The sequence below is a fragment of the Oncorhynchus masou genome, chromosome 9 (genome assembly GCF_036934945.1).
Source record: "Oncorhynchus masou masou isolate Uvic2021 chromosome 9, UVic_Omas_1.1, whole genome shotgun sequence".
In the NCBI taxonomy this organism is placed as follows: domain Eukaryota; kingdom Metazoa; phylum Chordata; class Actinopteri; order Salmoniformes; family Salmonidae; genus Oncorhynchus; species Oncorhynchus masou.
The window spans coordinates 70,844,796-70,862,049 of record NC_088220.1 but is presented as its reverse complement, the minus strand read 5'-3'; the positions used below and the strand labels follow the sequence as shown (position 1 = coordinate 70,862,049).

General features: G+C 41.4%; 1 protein-coding gene across 3 annotated transcripts in view; it reads right to left on the bottom strand.

The window, feature by feature from the left end:
- Nucleotides 1-530: 530 nt before the first annotated feature.
- LOC135546572 (neurofibromin-like) overlaps nt 531-17,254 on the bottom strand; it is a 133,987-nt gene continuing 117,263 nt past the window's right edge. For 2 of the 3 annotated variants that reach the window (XM_064975120.1, XM_064975121.1), the window contains 8 exons: nt 16,304-16,439; nt 15,945-16,102; nt 15,356-15,597; nt 14,843-14,943; nt 14,091-14,233; nt 13,544-13,590; nt 8,453-8,669; nt 531-6,725 (listed from right to left, as the gene is read on the bottom strand). In XM_064975120.1, the coding sequence (XP_064831192.1) occupies nt 6,583-6,725; nt 8,453-8,669; nt 13,544-13,590; nt 14,091-14,233; nt 14,843-14,943; nt 15,356-15,597; nt 15,945-16,102; nt 16,304-16,439 (1,187 nt within the window). In that variant the 3' untranslated portion in view covers nt 531-6,582. Of the gene's footprint in view, nt 6,726-6,871; nt 7,256-8,452; nt 8,670-13,543; nt 13,591-14,090; nt 14,234-14,842; nt 14,944-15,355; nt 15,598-15,944; nt 16,103-16,303; nt 16,440-17,254 lie in introns of all 3 variants that reach the window. The other variant, XR_010456598.1, reaches the window with a different exon arrangement.

The following is a 17,254-nucleotide window of genomic DNA, read 5'->3' as shown; positions in this document are numbered from 1 at the left end:
GTCTCGCGGAGTTAGACAGATGCAGTCAAGTTTGATTGTAATTAAGGACACAATTATCTCCCAGTAGTCCTTTAACTAAATAATGTAATTTGATATGAAACTGATGTCCTTGCAGTACATTGTCTCATTGGACACATTGAGAGAAGTCCAGTGGAGGCTGCTGAGAGGACGGCACATAATGTCTGGAAAGGAAACAATGGAATAGCATCAAATACGAATCCATTAAATTCCGCTACAGCCAATACCAATAGCCCGTCCTTCCCAATTAGGGCACCGCCAACATGTGGGTTTATCTCAATTAGCACTCTCCTTTGCGTCCTCTCTCCTCGCCAACTTCTCAAAAACCCATTGGATGAGAAAGTCAGAAGTCCCTCCCCTCTGACCTTTTCCTCCAATGGGGTTTGAAGAAGAGCGGGGGCGCGAGGAGATGCAATTGAGACTTTCCCATAGGACTAGGTTGTGCTCTGCATTGTAGATTTTTTTCATTAACATTTCCACCAGCAATAACTTCAGATGGCGTAAACAAATCATGGCTTTTAAGTGGAGCCCAAAACTTTTATTAACAATGGAATAATTACATGTATGTGTTATACACATTATACAGTAAATTACTGCTTTACAAAAAAAGAAATTATACAATATTATCACAAGTATTTACAGTATAGTAAATATACCATTTTCAAATTGTACAAAAAATGTGAATATACCACTTAAAGAAAAACATTTGGAACAACACTCCAGTGACAAAATATTTTGCACCTCAAATAAAACATGTTACATTTTATGTTATTCAACTTCACAAAACTCTTGCCTGTGAATCAGAATAGTGCATGCCAACCACTCATTTTGAGAGTCTATGGTTACTCACAATATATATCCTTGTCATCCCAATGGACACCAAAAGGCCATTCTAGATCCTGAAGGCGGCTATGGAAAACTGACATGTTCTGACGATTACTCTGCTGATTAATTAATCCAAGCTGTTTTCCCTGACAGTTGTCTAATCTTAGTTGTCACATGGATTCAAAAACAATATTTATTCATTTATTTGGTTTCCTTGTTATCCAACTGTGTAAATTGCATTTGGTACCCTTCTTAAGTTCTGATATACAGTACCAGTTTGGACACACCTACTGATACCAGGGTTTTATTTAGTTTGACTATTTTCTATATTGTACAATAATAGTGTAGACATCACAACTATGAAATAACACATATGGAATCATGTAGTAACCAAAAAGAAGTGTTAAACAAATTCAAATCTATTTCAAATGTGAGATTCCACAAAGTAGCCATCCTTTGCCTTGACAGCTTTGCACACGCACACGCACACGCACACACACACGCACACACACACACACACACACACACACACACACACACACACACAAAAGTAATCATGGTTCATTAAGAGCAACATTTCTAAAACATGTTTTGAATGAATGGATATCCTCATTATCCTTTCCCATAGTGCAAGCTAGTCTTTGGTGCAGTGTCCCTGGATCTGACGCAAGGGCATCTGGGATTGAGGTCCTGTCCCAATGACTGTTCATGAACAGCCGTTCCCAACCCTTCCATGTCTGCAGATACAAAGGGTCAGGAATCGAGATGGGTATACGCAGTGTAATGGTAGAGCTTCCACCATATAGCCTTACTGATATGCACAAATGAAAATGTTATAATCAAGAGGAAGGGTGTGGATGACTCTGGTACTTTAGAGGAACAACGACTTTCAGACAAAGTAATGGCCGCCCTCATTTCCCCTCACAACTTTTCATTTGGCCATAGGAGAGAACTCATAGGTAGAATTCATTCAACCTCATTCAACCAGAGAGAAGAGACACCTCTGTGTATGTGAATAGGAAATCAGGAAAATGTATTGGAATCTTATCAAACCAGAACTTCAATGCAATCAACTCTGTATCACACAATCTTAAGACAGGTGGTAGACTTACACAGTGATCAACAGCAATATTTTGATATATGTTGAAGTCAGAAGTTGACATACACTTAGGTTGGAGTCATTAAAACTTGTTTTTCAACCACTCCACAAATTTCTTGTTAACAAACTATAGTTTTGGCAAGTCAGTTAGGACATCTACTTTGTGCATGACAAGTCATTTTTCCATCAATTGTTTACAAACAGATAATTTCACTGTATCACAATTCCAGTGGGTCAGAAGTTTACATACACCAAGTTGACTGTGCCTTTAAACAGCTGTGAAAATTCCAGAAAATGATGTCATGGCTTTAGAAGCTTATGATAGGCTAATTGACATCATTTGAGTCAATTGGAGGTGTACCTGTAGATGTATTTCAAGGCCCACCTTCAAACTCAGTGCCTCTTTGCTTGACATCATGGGAAAATCAAAAGAAATCAGCCAAGACCTCAGAATTTTTTTTTGCAGACCACAAGTCTGGTTCATCCTTGGGAGCAATTTCCACAACGCCTGAAGGTACCACGTTCATCTGTACAAACAATAGTACGCAAGTATAAACAACATGGGACCACGCAGCAATCATACCGCTCAGGAAGGAAACGCATTCTGTCTCCAAGAGATGAACGTACTTTGGTGCGAAAAGTGCAAATCAATCTCAGAACAACAGCAAAGGACCTTGGGAAGATGCTGGAGGAAACACTTACAAAATAATCTATATCCACAGTAAAACAAGTCCTATATCGACATAACCTGAAAGGCCACTCAGCAAGGAAGAAGCCACTGCTCCAAAACCGCCATAAAAAAGCCAAACTACGGTTTGCAACTGCACAACTACGGTTTGCAACTGCACATGGGGACAAAGATTGTACTTTTTGGAGAAATGTCCTCTGGTCTGATGAAACAAAAATAGAACTGTTTGGCCATAATGACCATCGTTATGTTTGGAGGAAAAAGGGGGATGCTTGCAAGCTGAAGAACACCATCCCAACCGTGAAGCAGGGGGGTGGCAGCATCATGTTGTGGGGGTGCTTTTCTGCAGGAGGGACTGGTGCACTTCACAAAATAGATGGCATCACGAGGATGGAAACTTAGGTGGATATATTGAAGCAACATCTCAAGACATCAGTCAGGAAGTTAAAGCTTGGTTGCAAATGGGTCCTCCAAATGGACAATGACTCCAAGCATACTTCCAAAGTTGTGGCAAAATGGCTTAATGACAACAAAGTCAAGGTATTGGAGTGGCCATCACAAAGCCCTGACCTCAATCCTGTAGAAAATAAGTAGGAAGAACTGAAAAAGCGCATGCAAGCAAAGAGGCTTACAAACCTGACTCAGTTACACCAGCTGTCAGGAGGAACGGGCCAAAATTCACCCAACTTATTGAGGGAAGCTTGTGGATGGCTACCTGAAACGTTTGACCCAAGTTTAACAATTTAAAGGCAATGCTACCAAATACGAATTGAGTGAATATAAACTTCTGATCCACTGGGAATGCGATGAAAGAAATAAAGGCTGAAATAAATCACTCTATACTATTATTCTGACATTTCACATTCTTAAAATAAAAGTGGTGATCCTAACTGACCTCAGACAGGGAATATTTACCAGGATTAAACATATTTGGCTAAGGTGTATGTAAACTTCTGACTTCAACTGTATATTATGTCAATTTAAGTATTCAAGTAGTTGCTAATACTGATGGGGTTTGGCATATTACTTCATTTTCCTAGTCACGGTCAGAACTGTAAACCAATCCAAATGAAATATAGCGAAAAAAATGATACAAATCAATAAAATAAAGGCCTTTAAATATTTACAAGTTTTTACAGTATCTTAAAATTCATATTCTTGCATGGCAAATGTTTAAAAAAGAATAGCTTCAATATTTAGTGAGGACTACTTGTACAGGTTAAATACTGTCAGGCAGCAGGGTATTATTGGTGATAGTATACTTGATGATCATGACATAGTTAACACACCTCTACATTCACCTAGAGTCAACACAATAGTCTCTATATAATTACTACCTGTTCTTTTCCAGACCAATTATACATATATATATATTATACAAACTAAATGTATCGGAAAACCCTGACAAAGGCACACCATGGATAAAACAACCCAATTATTATTATTATTATTATTATTGAGTATATCCTTTCTATACATAAATATGTACACAACTGGGAAGAATCAAAATGACAATGTGCATCCAAATCCAGGTTAAGACTGTGGTGTGAAGGTTTTGCTAACGACATTTGGTCAACCCGGCATAGATGGAGGTGGCGACTGGCTGCTGCAGCCTTGCTGTGAGGTGGTGGTGTGAGGCAGTAGTGGGGTTGGTTTGGAGTAGACTGTTGGGTTGGAGCTGAGGCAAGAGTCTGCCCTTCAGTATACAGGTTCAATATCCCTCTGTTTTTTCAATGTCATAATGGTCCAACACGGACGCCAACATTGATTCGCCCACTCATCTTTCTATGTCACATAATGCAGCAGTCACCAAACATCAAGTTGTCCAGTTCTTACACTGAATAAGTTGTATGTATGTATGTATGTATGTATGTATGTATGTATGTATGTATGTATGTATGTATGTATGTATGTACAGTGGGGCAACAAAGTATTTAGTCAGCCACCAATTGTGCAAGTTCTCCCACTTAAAAAGATGAGAGGCCTGTAATTTTCATAATAGGTACACTTCAACTATGACAGACGAAATGAGAATTTTTTTTCCTGAAAATCACATTGCAGGATTTTTTATGAATTTATTTGCAAATTATGGTGGAAAATAAGTATTTGGTCAATAACAAAAGTTTATCTTGATACTTTGTTATATACCCTTTGTTGGCAATGACAAGAGTTCAAATGTTTTCTTTAAGTCTTCACAAGGTTTTCACACACTGTTGCTGGTATTTTGGCCCATTCCTCCATGCAGATCTCCTCAAGAGCAGTGATGTTTTGGGGCTGTTGCTGGGCAACACAGACTTTCAACTCCCTCCAAAGATTTTCTATGGGGTTGAGATCTGGAGACTGGCTAGGCCACTCCAGGACCTTGAAATGCTTCTTACGAAGCCACTCCTTCGTTGCCCGGGCGGTGTGTCTGGAATCATTGTCATGCTGAAAGACCCAGCCACGTTTCATCTTCAATGCCCTTGCTGATGGAAGGAGGTTGTCACTCAAAATCTCACGATACATGGCCCCATTCATTCTTTCCTTTACACGGATCAGTCGTCCTGGTCCCTTTGCAGAAAAACAGCCCCAAAGCATGACGTTTCCACCCCCATGCTTCACAGTAGGTATGGTGTTCTTTGGATGCAACTCAGCATTCTTTGTCCTCCAAACACGACGAGTTGAGTTTTTACCAAAAAGTTATATTTTGGTTTCATCTGACCATATGACATTCTCCCAATCTTCGTCTGGATCATCCAAATGCTCTCGAGCAAACTTCAGACGGGCCTGGACATGTACTGGCTTAAGCAGGGAGACACGTCTGGCACTGCAGGATTTGAGTCCCTGGCGGCGTAGTGTGTTACTGATGGTAGGCTTTGTTCCTTTGGTCCCAGCTCTCTGCAGGTCATTCACTAGGTCCCCCCTTGTGGTTCTGGGATTTTTGCTCACTGTTCTTGTGATCATTTTGACCCCACGGGGTGAGATCTTGCGTGGAGCCCCAGATCGAGGGAGATTATCAGTGGTCTTGTATGTCTTCCATTTCCTAACCAAGCTGCTTACCTATTGCAGATTCAGTCTTCCCAGCCTGGTGCAGGTCTACAATTTTGTTTCTGGTGTCCTTTGACAGCTCCTTGGTCTTGGCCATAGTGGAGTTTGGAGTGTTACTGTATGAGGTTGTGGACAGGTGTCTTTTATACTGATAACAAGTTCAAACAGGTGCCATTAAAACAGGTAATGAGTGGAGGACAGAGGAGCCTCTTAAAGAAGAAGTTACAGGTCTGTGAGAGACAGAAATCTTGCTTGTTTGTAGGTGACCAAATATTGATTTTCCACCATAATTTGCAAATAAATTCATTAAAAATCCTACAATGTGATTTTCTGGATTTTTTCTCTCTCATTTTGTCTATCATAGTTGAAGTGTACCTATGATGAAAATTACAGGCCTCTCTCATCTTTTTAAGTGGGAGAACTTGCACAATTGGTGGCTGACTAAATACTTTTTTGCCCAACTGTATGTATGTATGTATGTATGTATGTATGTATGTATGTATGTATGTATGTATGTATGTATGTATGTATGTATAACTGATATCTGGATTCTTTGAGAATTCAACAGAATGAGAAAAAAAATCTAGATGACTACTGAATGAATGGATTATTTCAGTCACCATGACAGTTTCAGTCCTTTTAATGAACAAAAACTAAATAAATTTTTTTTGGGCCCAACTTTCTGTACGCAAGTATCTTCACCCATCCAAACCTCTCATGTTGCAATGCTCCAGATGCCTGACAACCAAAGGAACACAGAGACAAACGCAGCTACTTCCCCAAAACAACAATGATCCTCAGGTTGATCCACCATCCATCATGAAAACAAGGAAACAAAAAGGGTAAAAAGAGGAGTGCAGGAAGATGTGGCATGGTGGGCCAGAAGGCCTTTGAATGGCTTTTACTCTCTCCATCGCTCTTTTTCTCATACTATCTTCTTAATGCTTGGCCTTTTGAAGCTGCCTGAGCTGCGCTGTTTCTGCACCTGACTGGCAGAGCCATGGCGGATCCGTCCACTGGTGGAGAGAGCTGCGCTGGGGGAGAGCTGCACATTCTCCTTATCCACGACTGGACAGAGGGAAGAAGAGAACAGAAAGGGAAGATGAGAAGAGAAGGGAGAGAGTCATTCTCAGTCACTCAGATTCAATACCACTGTTGAAGAACAGATGGCGCTGTGCCATAGCTTTGGTATAAAACTAAATATATATTCTCACCCTGAATGAATTCAACATCTCCATCTTCCTCTACATTGTCAGACAGAGAGCACAAGTTACCCTCTAATAAAGTATTTTATTGTTGAATGGTAATTCTGCCCCCAGACCCTTATTCCTTTCTTACAATCACACCAGCACAAACAACAAGATCACCCGTTGCTTGGCAGTGGGTGGCAGATTTTAAGATGCTATTCTGGCACTGGGAACAGTTAGGGGATTTCTCACACTCACTTTTCACATTAGATTAGTCATTTTGGTGTTTTTTACTCAGGGGGATGAGGTTAATTGACCTTGTTTGACTTCTGGGGTCACAAGGTCAACAAGGAAGAGTACCTGGGAGGAGGTGTGGCGCAAAAACGGCTGACTTAGAGCAAGGTAGAGAGGCTTCACAGAGAGAGAAGGACAGAAACAAGAAAGAATGACCACAGCAACTGAGGAGATGAGAAACACATTAAAACAAGGGTAACAGAACAAAAACAGGGAGAGAATGAAAGTCAAATAACACTGAATGAAAATAGAGAGCAAGATGGATCTTTAGCATTGACTTGAAGAAATTAAGAGATTTCAATGAGGTGGTTTTCAGATACAGACCGTTGAAAAGTAACCAGAAACAGTGTAACGCAAAGACAATACCTGGAGGTGTTTTAAATGTCATGAATAACTATATGAAAGTCTACTAAGAATGAAATGTATATTTTTCTGTGGGAAGGCTAACAATATATTATAACTACTTCAGCAATATAGCACTAATACATAGAAATAATACAATCCATTTATTCTACAGGTTATAACAAAAACACTGGTATTAGCTCGATGGTTCTAAAAGCTAGCAGCTAGCATAGTGAGAACAACAGACAGAAATGGACACGTGATGCGAGTCACCACAGTTTGCAAACTGGGGCTAGCGTTAGCGGCTCCAGAGAGGCTCCATGGTTGTAATTTGTACCAGATGTTTTTGTTGGGATGGGAGAGAGTTGGGGACCGTCTATAGAATACACCACAGCGAGTAGAGCATGATGGGGAGGTTACACACAGACTAGACCCAGAGAGAGAGGGAGGGGATTAGCATGACAGACAGTTGACACACGCAACATAAAAAATGAAATATCTGAAATGATGGTTTGATGGTGCTAACGAAGTACCCCTGCATATTTCAAACACACTACATTCCAGCATTTGTCCAAGTAATTATGTTGTTTTTGGCAATAATTAAAATCTTGCAGTGCTTTTCTGACATCTTGCAACATTTGTTATCTTTAGTGCACAGCAGTAGCAGCATCATCATAATATTGTCAGAAGAGATACCAGTTTCAAATGTAGAGAAAGCTAGCGGGAGACCTAGAAATAACCCACAGCAACAGCACCCACAGACACTTTGCCTCGAGATACTCTACAGACCAACTTACATTGGTAGGACTCAGCAAGCATCATAAGTAGGATGTTAGTGGTGTATTTGTGTGTCGGCCTCTATGTATAAATTATGTGTGCGTGTGCTCTAGGGGCACTGGTCTGCTGTTGAGCCTGTGTTACTCCCAGGGTGGATCAGTAAAGATTGTGTTCACGCATGTATACTATGCTAACCTGGAGAGTGCTGCGAGGTGGCCAGGGAGGTCATGGAGTTGGAGAGGTTGAGGTTAGCGGTGATGCTGAGCTGGCTCTGGGTGACGGGGGGGTATGGGGAGGTGGGGGTACGGAGGTGCTCCTCGCTCCTCTCCTCCTCTGTACCTGGCAGGTATCGGTCAATCAAGGCCTCCAGGAACTTCACAATCAGCTCAGCGTAGTCTGGGATCTGAGTTTGCTGATGGTTTGACATGAGATGGGGGGGGGGAATAGAGGAAGAGGTTGGAAGGGATCGAGGCAGAAAAGGAGAGAAAGTCAGGTAGGGGTGGGAATGGAAGAGAGAAAAAAGGAAAAGAAAGAGTGAGAGTGAGGCAAACGCGGGCCAACAAATCATAGTCTAACAGTCCAATGTCTCCCTGAGCTAAATAAGGAGAAATTGATCCTCAGCCTTTGACCAGGCTTGACTTTCCCCAAACAAGCAAATGGCAAATGACACCCTTAATTGGAAGAAAGTGGATCGAAGGACAATGGGTGCACAGTGAAAACAGAGAGTCTAAGAACACCTACAAGAGTCAAAGGGCCACATATTCTGTAGTGATGGGGAAGAGGGGGATCGATACAGTTACATATTCTGCAGCAGACAAATGGTGAGCAATACCGTATGTTAGGAACATCGAAACGCAATAAAGATCACAGTATCAAATCCCAACACATATAGAACAGTGTGAGAATCCCAACAAGTATAGAACAGTATCAAATCCCAACACAAATAGAACAGTATCAAATCCCAACACAAATAGAACAGTATTAAATCCCAACACATATAGAACAGTATCAAATCCCAACACATATAGAACAGTGAGAATCCCAAACACATATAGAACAGTATCAAATCCCAACAAATATAGAACAGTATCAAATCCCAACACATATAGAACAGTATCAAATCCCAACACATATAGAACAGTGAGAATCCCAACACATATAGAACAGTGAGAATCCCAACACATATAGAACAGTATCAAATCCCAACACATGTAGAACAGTATTAAATCCCAACACATTGAGAACAGTGAGAGAATCCCAACACGTATAGAACAGTATCAAACCCCAAAACGTATAGAAGAGTGTGAAAACCCCAACACATATAGAACAGTGTGATAATCTCAACACATATAGAACAGTGAGAGAATCCCAACATGTATAGAACAGTGAGAATCCCAAAACAAATAGAACAGTGAGAATCCCAACACAAATAGAACAGTGAGAATCCCAACACAAATAGAACAGTGAGAGAATCCCAACACAAATAGAACAGTGAGAGAATCCCAACACATATAAAACAGTGAGAGAATCCCAACACGTATAGAACAGTGAGAGAAACCCAACGCGTATAGAACAGTAAGAGAAACCCAACACATATAGACCAGTATCAAACCCCAACACGTATAGAACAGTGAGAGAATCCCAACACGTATAGAACAGTGAGAGAATCCCAACGCGTATAGAACAGTGAGAGAAACCCAACACATATAGAACAGTATCAAACCCCAACACGTATAGAACAGTGAGAGAATCCCAACACATATAGAACAGTGAGAGAATCCCAACACATATAGAACAGTGAGAATCCCAACACATATAGAACAGTATCAAATCCCAACACATATTGAACAGTGTGAGAATCCCAACACATATAGAACAGTGAGAATCCCAACACATATAGAACAGTGAGAATCCCAACACATATAGAACAGTGAGAGAATCCCAACACATATAGAACAGTATCAAATCCCAACACGTATAGAACAGTGAGAGAATCCCAACACATATAGAACAGTATCAAATCCCAACACATATAGAACAGTGAGAATCCCAACACATATCGAACAGTATCAAATCCCAACACGTATAGAACAGTGAGAATCCCAACACATATAGAACAGTGAGAATCCCAACACATATAGAACAGTATCAAATCCCAACACGTATAGAACAGTGAGAATCCCAACACATATAGAACAGTGAGAATCCCAACACATATCGAACAGTATCAAATCCCAACACATATAGAACAGTATCAAATCCCAACACATATAGAACAGTGAGAGAATCCCAACACATATAGAACAGTGAGAATCCCAACACATATCGAACAGTATCAAATCCCAACACGTATAGAACAGTGAGAATCCCAACACATATCGAACAGTATCAAATCCCAACACATATCGAACAGTATCAAATCCCAACACATATAGAACAGTGAGAATCCCAACACATATAGAACAGTGAGAATCCCAAAACGTATAGAACAGTATCAAATCCCAACACGTACAGAACAGTGAGAATCCCAACACATATCGAACAGTATCAAATCCCAACACATATAGAACAGTGTGAGAATCCCAACACATACAGAACCGTATCAAATCCCAACACATATAGAGCAGTGAGAGAATCCCAACACATATAGAACAGTGAGAGAATCCCAACACATATAGAACAGTGAGAGAATCCCAACACATATAGAACAGTGAGAATCCCAACACATATAGAACAGTGAGAGAATCCCAACACATATAGAACAGTGAGAATCCCAACACATATAGAACAGTGAGAATCCCAACACATACAGAACAGTGAGAGAATCCCAACACATATAGAACAGTGAGAGAATCCCAACACGTATAGAACAGTGAGAGAATCCCAACACATATAGAACAGTGAGAGAATCCCAACACATATAGAACAGTGAGAATCCCAACACATATAGAACAGTGAGAATCCCAACACATATAGAACAGTATCAAATCCCAACACGTATAGAACAGTGAGAATCCCAACACATATAGAACAGTGAGAATCCCAACACATATCGAACAGTATCAAATCCCAACACATATAGAACAGTATCAAATCCCAACACATATAGAACAGTGAGAGAATCCCAACACATATAGAACAGTATAAAATCCCAACACATATAGAACAGTGAGAATCCCAACACATATCGAACAGTATCAAATCCCAACACGTATAGAACAGTGAGAATCCCAACACATATCGAACAGTATCAAATCCCAACACATATCGAACAGTATCAAATCCCAACACATATAGAACAGTATCAAATCCCAACACATATAGAACAGTGAGAATCCCAACACATATCGAACAGTATCAAATCCCAACACGTATAGAACAGTGAGAATCCCAACACATATCGAACAGTATCAAATCCCAACACATATCGAACAGTATCAAATCCCAACACATATAGAACAGTATCAAATCCCAACACATATAGAACAGTATCAAATCCCAACACATATAGAACAGTGAGAATCCCAACACATATCGAACAGTATCAAATCCCAACACATATCGAACAGTATCAAATCCCAACACATATAGAACAGTATCAAATCCCAACACATATAGAACAGTGAGAATCCCAACACATATCGAACAGTATCAAATCCCAACACGTATAGAACAGTGAGAATCCCAACACATATCGAACAGTATCAAATCCCAACACATATCGAACAGTATCAAATCCCAACACATATCGAACAGTATCAAATCCCAACACATATAGAACAGTATCAAATCCCAACACATATAGAACAGTGAGAATCCCAACACATATAGAACAGTGAGAATCCCAACACATGTCGAACAGTATCAAATCCCAACACATATAGAACAGTGAGAATCCCAACACATATAGAACAGTGAGAATCCCAAAACGTATAGAACAGTATCAAATCCCAACACGTACAGAACAGTGAGAATCCCAACACATATCGAACAGTATCAAATCCCAACACATATAGAACAGTGTGAGAATCCCAACACATACAGAACCGTATCAAATCCCAACACATATAGAGCAGTGAGAGAATCCCAACACATATAGAACAGTGAGAGAATCCCAACACATATAGAACAGTGAGAGAATCCCAACACATATAGAACAGTGAGAATCCCAACACATATAGAACAGTGAGAGAATCCCAACACATATAGAACAGTGAGAATCCCAACACATATAGAACAGTGAGAATCCCAACACATACAGAACAGTGAGAGAATCCCAACACATATAGAACAGTGAGAGAATCCCAACACGTATAGAACAGTGAGAGAATCCCAACACATATAGAACAGTGAGAGAATCCCAACACATATAGAACAGTGAGAGAATCCCAACACATATAGAACAGTGAGAGAATCCCAACACATATAGAACAGTGAGAGAATCCCAACACATACAGAACAGTGAGAGAATCCCAACACATATAGAACAGTATCAAATCCCAACACATAGAACAGTGAGAGAATCCCAACACATATAGAACAGCGAGAGAATCCCAACACATATAGAACAGTGAGAATCCCAACACATATAGAACAGTGATGGAACGGTTCTGTATTATATATAATACACTTTAGATATTATACACAGTCATTTAGCAGATGTTTTGATCCAAACTGATTTACAAATCAACATACAGTACGAGTCAAACATTTTGGACACACCTACTCATTCAAGGGTTTTTCTTTTATTATTTTCTACATTGTAGAATAATAGTGAAGACTTGCAAACTATGAAATAACACATATGGAATCATGTAGTAAACAAAAAAATTGTTAAACAAATCAAAATATATTTTAGATTCTTCAAAGTTTCCACCCTTTGCCTTGATGACAGCTTTGCACCTTCTTAATGCGTTTGAGCCAATCAGTTGTGCTGTGATAAGGTAGGGGCAGTATAAATAAAAAATAAAAAACCCTGGAATGAGTAGGTGTGTCTATACTTTTGACTGGTACTCTATATGTGGCCCCATTCTGAAACCAGACCTTCAACTCAGAGTTAGAAGCATCTGCTTGTCCTATTTACTCAGAACCATCATAAGGGAAACTGAGGTGGCCAGAGAGCGAGAGCGAGAGAGAGAAAAAGAAAGAGAGGATGTCCAATAAATCTTGGGGCAATCGGCAGGCTCCCTGGCAAGGCTTTAATTGCTTACCGGGGCTAAATTCTTCCAGCACGGCCGCACTGCCTTGGGGAGAATGAAAGGGAAATATGAGGGCAATGAATCATACCTTTGAGAAGGGTCCGGCAAACCTCCAAAGTCCATTGAAGCCGAAGCCTGTGTGAGAGAAAGAGAGAGAGAAAGAGAGAGAGAAGAGAGAGAAAGACAGAGAGAGAAGGAGAGAGAGAAGAGAGAGAAAGAGAGAGAGAGAGAAAGAGAGAGAAGAGAGAGAAAGAGAGAGAGAAAGAGAGAGAGAGAGAAAGAGAGAGAGAGGAAAAAAGGAATGGAGGGAGAAAGGTATCATTGGCAAAGTTAAACTGCTAAAGAAGAAAACACAACATAACAGTCAGGGGAAAGGGCAAGAGAGGAAGAGGGGGCAGAGAAAGGTGAAGGATGGGAGATGAGATGTAGAGGAGGAGATGGGGACAGAGAGACAGAGAGGGAGATGAATGATGAGAGAAGTAGAAGAGGAGATAGGGGCAGAGAGACAGACACCGATCGACAGGAGAGAGAGACAGAAAGGGAGGGGTCAGAGAGAGATGAATGATGCGAAATGAGGTAGATGAAGAACAGAGGAGAGAGATGGGAAGAGCAGGTCTATAGATGAATGTACATACTCTGTAGATAGGAGGGTTGGTATTGTGGAGGAGACTCTTCATGGTAGACCACACTCTGAACGATACCATGCACTGGGTTCAGCAGGTTGGTATCCTGGCACATAGACAGCAGCGTGTTGATCTTGGAGTCCAGCAGGTTGTGGCTGAGAAGAGGAGGAAACAAAGATAAACATCAGCTAGGTAGGCCCCATAATCATTACAGACACACCTCACTCTGCATGGCAACACCCTTTCCCAGTGACCCTGTCAACACATATCATGACAGGACTCAAACACACTGGTGAATAACTAGGCCTCATATGAGACAGTTCTCAAGTTAACCTGTACATAGCTCATCTGTAAACAGCCCATCCAACCTACCTCAACCCCATACTGTATTTTTGTATTTATCTTGATCCTTTGCATCCCAGTATCTCTACTTGCACATTCATCTTCTGCACATCCTACTATTCCAGTGTTAAATTGCTATATTGTAATTACTTTGCCACCATGGCCTATTTATTGCCTTACCTCTCTTATCCTACCTCATTTGCACATGTTGTATATAGGTTTTTTGAACCTGTGACATTTTTACTTGTATACAGCCGCCCACTTAGAATCTCTATAGCTAGATAAACCACACTACAACTCCCATGATGCATTTGGAGCAGGACAGGCCTCTCCCCTAGAGGTTCCAGATTTGCTTAGGGAAAGGTAGGCTCTTCGGCTATGTATTTGGTTTTGCCTGGGGATTTTCGGGCATGTTGACTTACACGACGGGAAAGACCTTAGGGAAGACGACGCTCGCTTCAGCTAGATACTCGTACAGGATCCTCTGGTCAAAGTCATCCGTGGTGTACTTGACCTGGGTGGCCTTGGACAGAGAAACATACAGCATATGTTTATAGACTGAACCAGTTATATACAGTAGAAAGCTGTATGCTACAGTGTATTCGGAAAGTATTGACTTTTTCCACATTTTGTTGATTGATGAGGGGAACAAACAATGTAATCCATTTTAGAATAAGGCTGTAATGTAACAAAATGTGGAAAAAGTCAAGGGGTCTGAATACTTACCAAATGCACAGCATGTTGCTGCCTCCCGATGTGCAATCCATTCATGATAACTACTTGGCCCCATGCAGTAACTAGTGGTCCACTATGTGCAACATGTACTGTATGTCCAGTGAGTGTGTTACATATTATATTATTATTATTATATTATTACCCGCTTTATAAGTATTTCTTATTTTGCCAGGTGTGAGTTTGTGTGATAATCCTCTCACCAGCACAGTGAGCAGCAGGGCCTGGACTTTGGGGTCAGTCAGCACCTCCTCGTCCAAAAGGACATTGGACTCGGTCACAGACATCTTGCGGAGGTGGGAGTGGCCCATTCTTTGGTTGTCTATCTCATTGTCGTTCTCGGCCACGCACCTAACCTTAGGCGGGGTGGTGACGCCAGACTCGGTCTCTGGTCTCTTTGGTGCTTTGGAGTCAGATATCAGGTGATCAAAACTCTTCCTGGTTCCTGAAGAAATATACCACAGACAGAGAGTGTAGAGCTAAAGATTGAAGAGGGTGAGGAGAGGGTCTAGGCAGATAAGGTGGTGAGTGGTGACATGGGATGTCCATCTTACAGCACTCTTAGATCAGGGATGTATTTCTTGCCGGACATGAGACGCAACTAACGCTGTAGTCAATACTGCCTGGTCATAGTCAGCATTAGCATGGCTTCAAAGCATAGACAGAGTATACACCCCAAAAAACTGCTTGCATGATACACTTCTGGCGCAGCAGTATAAAATGCTACTCCAATGCTAAGGGGAACACCTAGACAACATTACCAGTGTAGTTTAGCAACAATGTTATAGTTACCCAGCAGCTTCTTGGTGTTGGCATGGGAGGCCTGGCCCATGTCCAGGCTCATGGACTTGCGTGTACGGGGGCTGATCTGCCCCACCGTAGGGTAGTAGGCATTCAGATAGCGCTCTGACACCTTGGGAGATGCCCACAGCTGGCACTCTCTCAGTGTCCTGAGGGGAGGAGATGGGGGCCACAGGTACGGAAATAACACTTCAAGCTTGATGGTAAAGATATTTACCAAGAACATAAGTTGCATCTTGGTAAAGATACTTACCAAGATGCAACTATGGATAAAGGAAAATGGGCTTTGTCTTCAGCTAAAGTTAAAACCTATTCAGGATCAAAGTGTCTTGATGTAGAGAGCGCCTCACCTGCAGCTGGGGTCAGTGTGGTGCAGAGAGTAGGTATCCATGGGAATGTTCTCCATGGCCATCTCAGACAGCAGCAGAGACTTCCTGTGTTTTAGACTGCAGCGACTACGCACCTCCTCTGACACGGTGAGCAGGGCTGCAAACAGTCACACACACACACGCACGCACGCACACACACACACGCACCAGATCAGGGTGAAAACCAGTAATGGGACACTTTTCCATCTTTGCATAAACATTCATGAATATACATAATGGTGCCGGAGGAGATGGCTGCCGTTTTACTGGCTCCACAAAGTACGTACTTCAGAAACTGGACAAGGCCCAAATCCCAGTCATTCGCATGAAGAAGAGACAGAGATATATGGGTCGTAGGTCGGTGTGCCTTGTAAGAATCCGACAGAGATTGGGTAACCCACCTCTACCATCAGTCCTATCAGCCAACGTGCAGTCATTGGATAATAGTCTTGATAGGAGCTCATCCAGTTTATCAGTCACTGGCTTCATCAATAAGTGCATCGATGACGTCATCCCCATTTTGACCGTACGTACATATTCCAACCAGAAGCCATGGATTACAGGCAACATCCTCACTGAGCTAAAGGGTATATCTGCCACTTTCAAGGAATAGGACTCTAACCAGGAAGCTTACTAGAAATCCTGCTATGCCCTTTGACGAATCAAACAGGCAAAGCGTCAATACAGGACTAAGATTGAATCCCATTACACTGGCTCTGACGGTCATTGGATGTGGCAGGACTTGCAAACTATTACGGACTACAAAGGGAAGCACAGCCGCGAGCTGTCCAGTGACACGAGCATACTAGATTAGCTAAATTTCTTCAATTTGCTCTTTGAGGCAAGCAGCACTGAAGCATACATGAGAGCACCAGCTGCTCCGGATGAATGTATGATCACGCTCTCAGTAGGAGATGTGAATAACACCTTTAA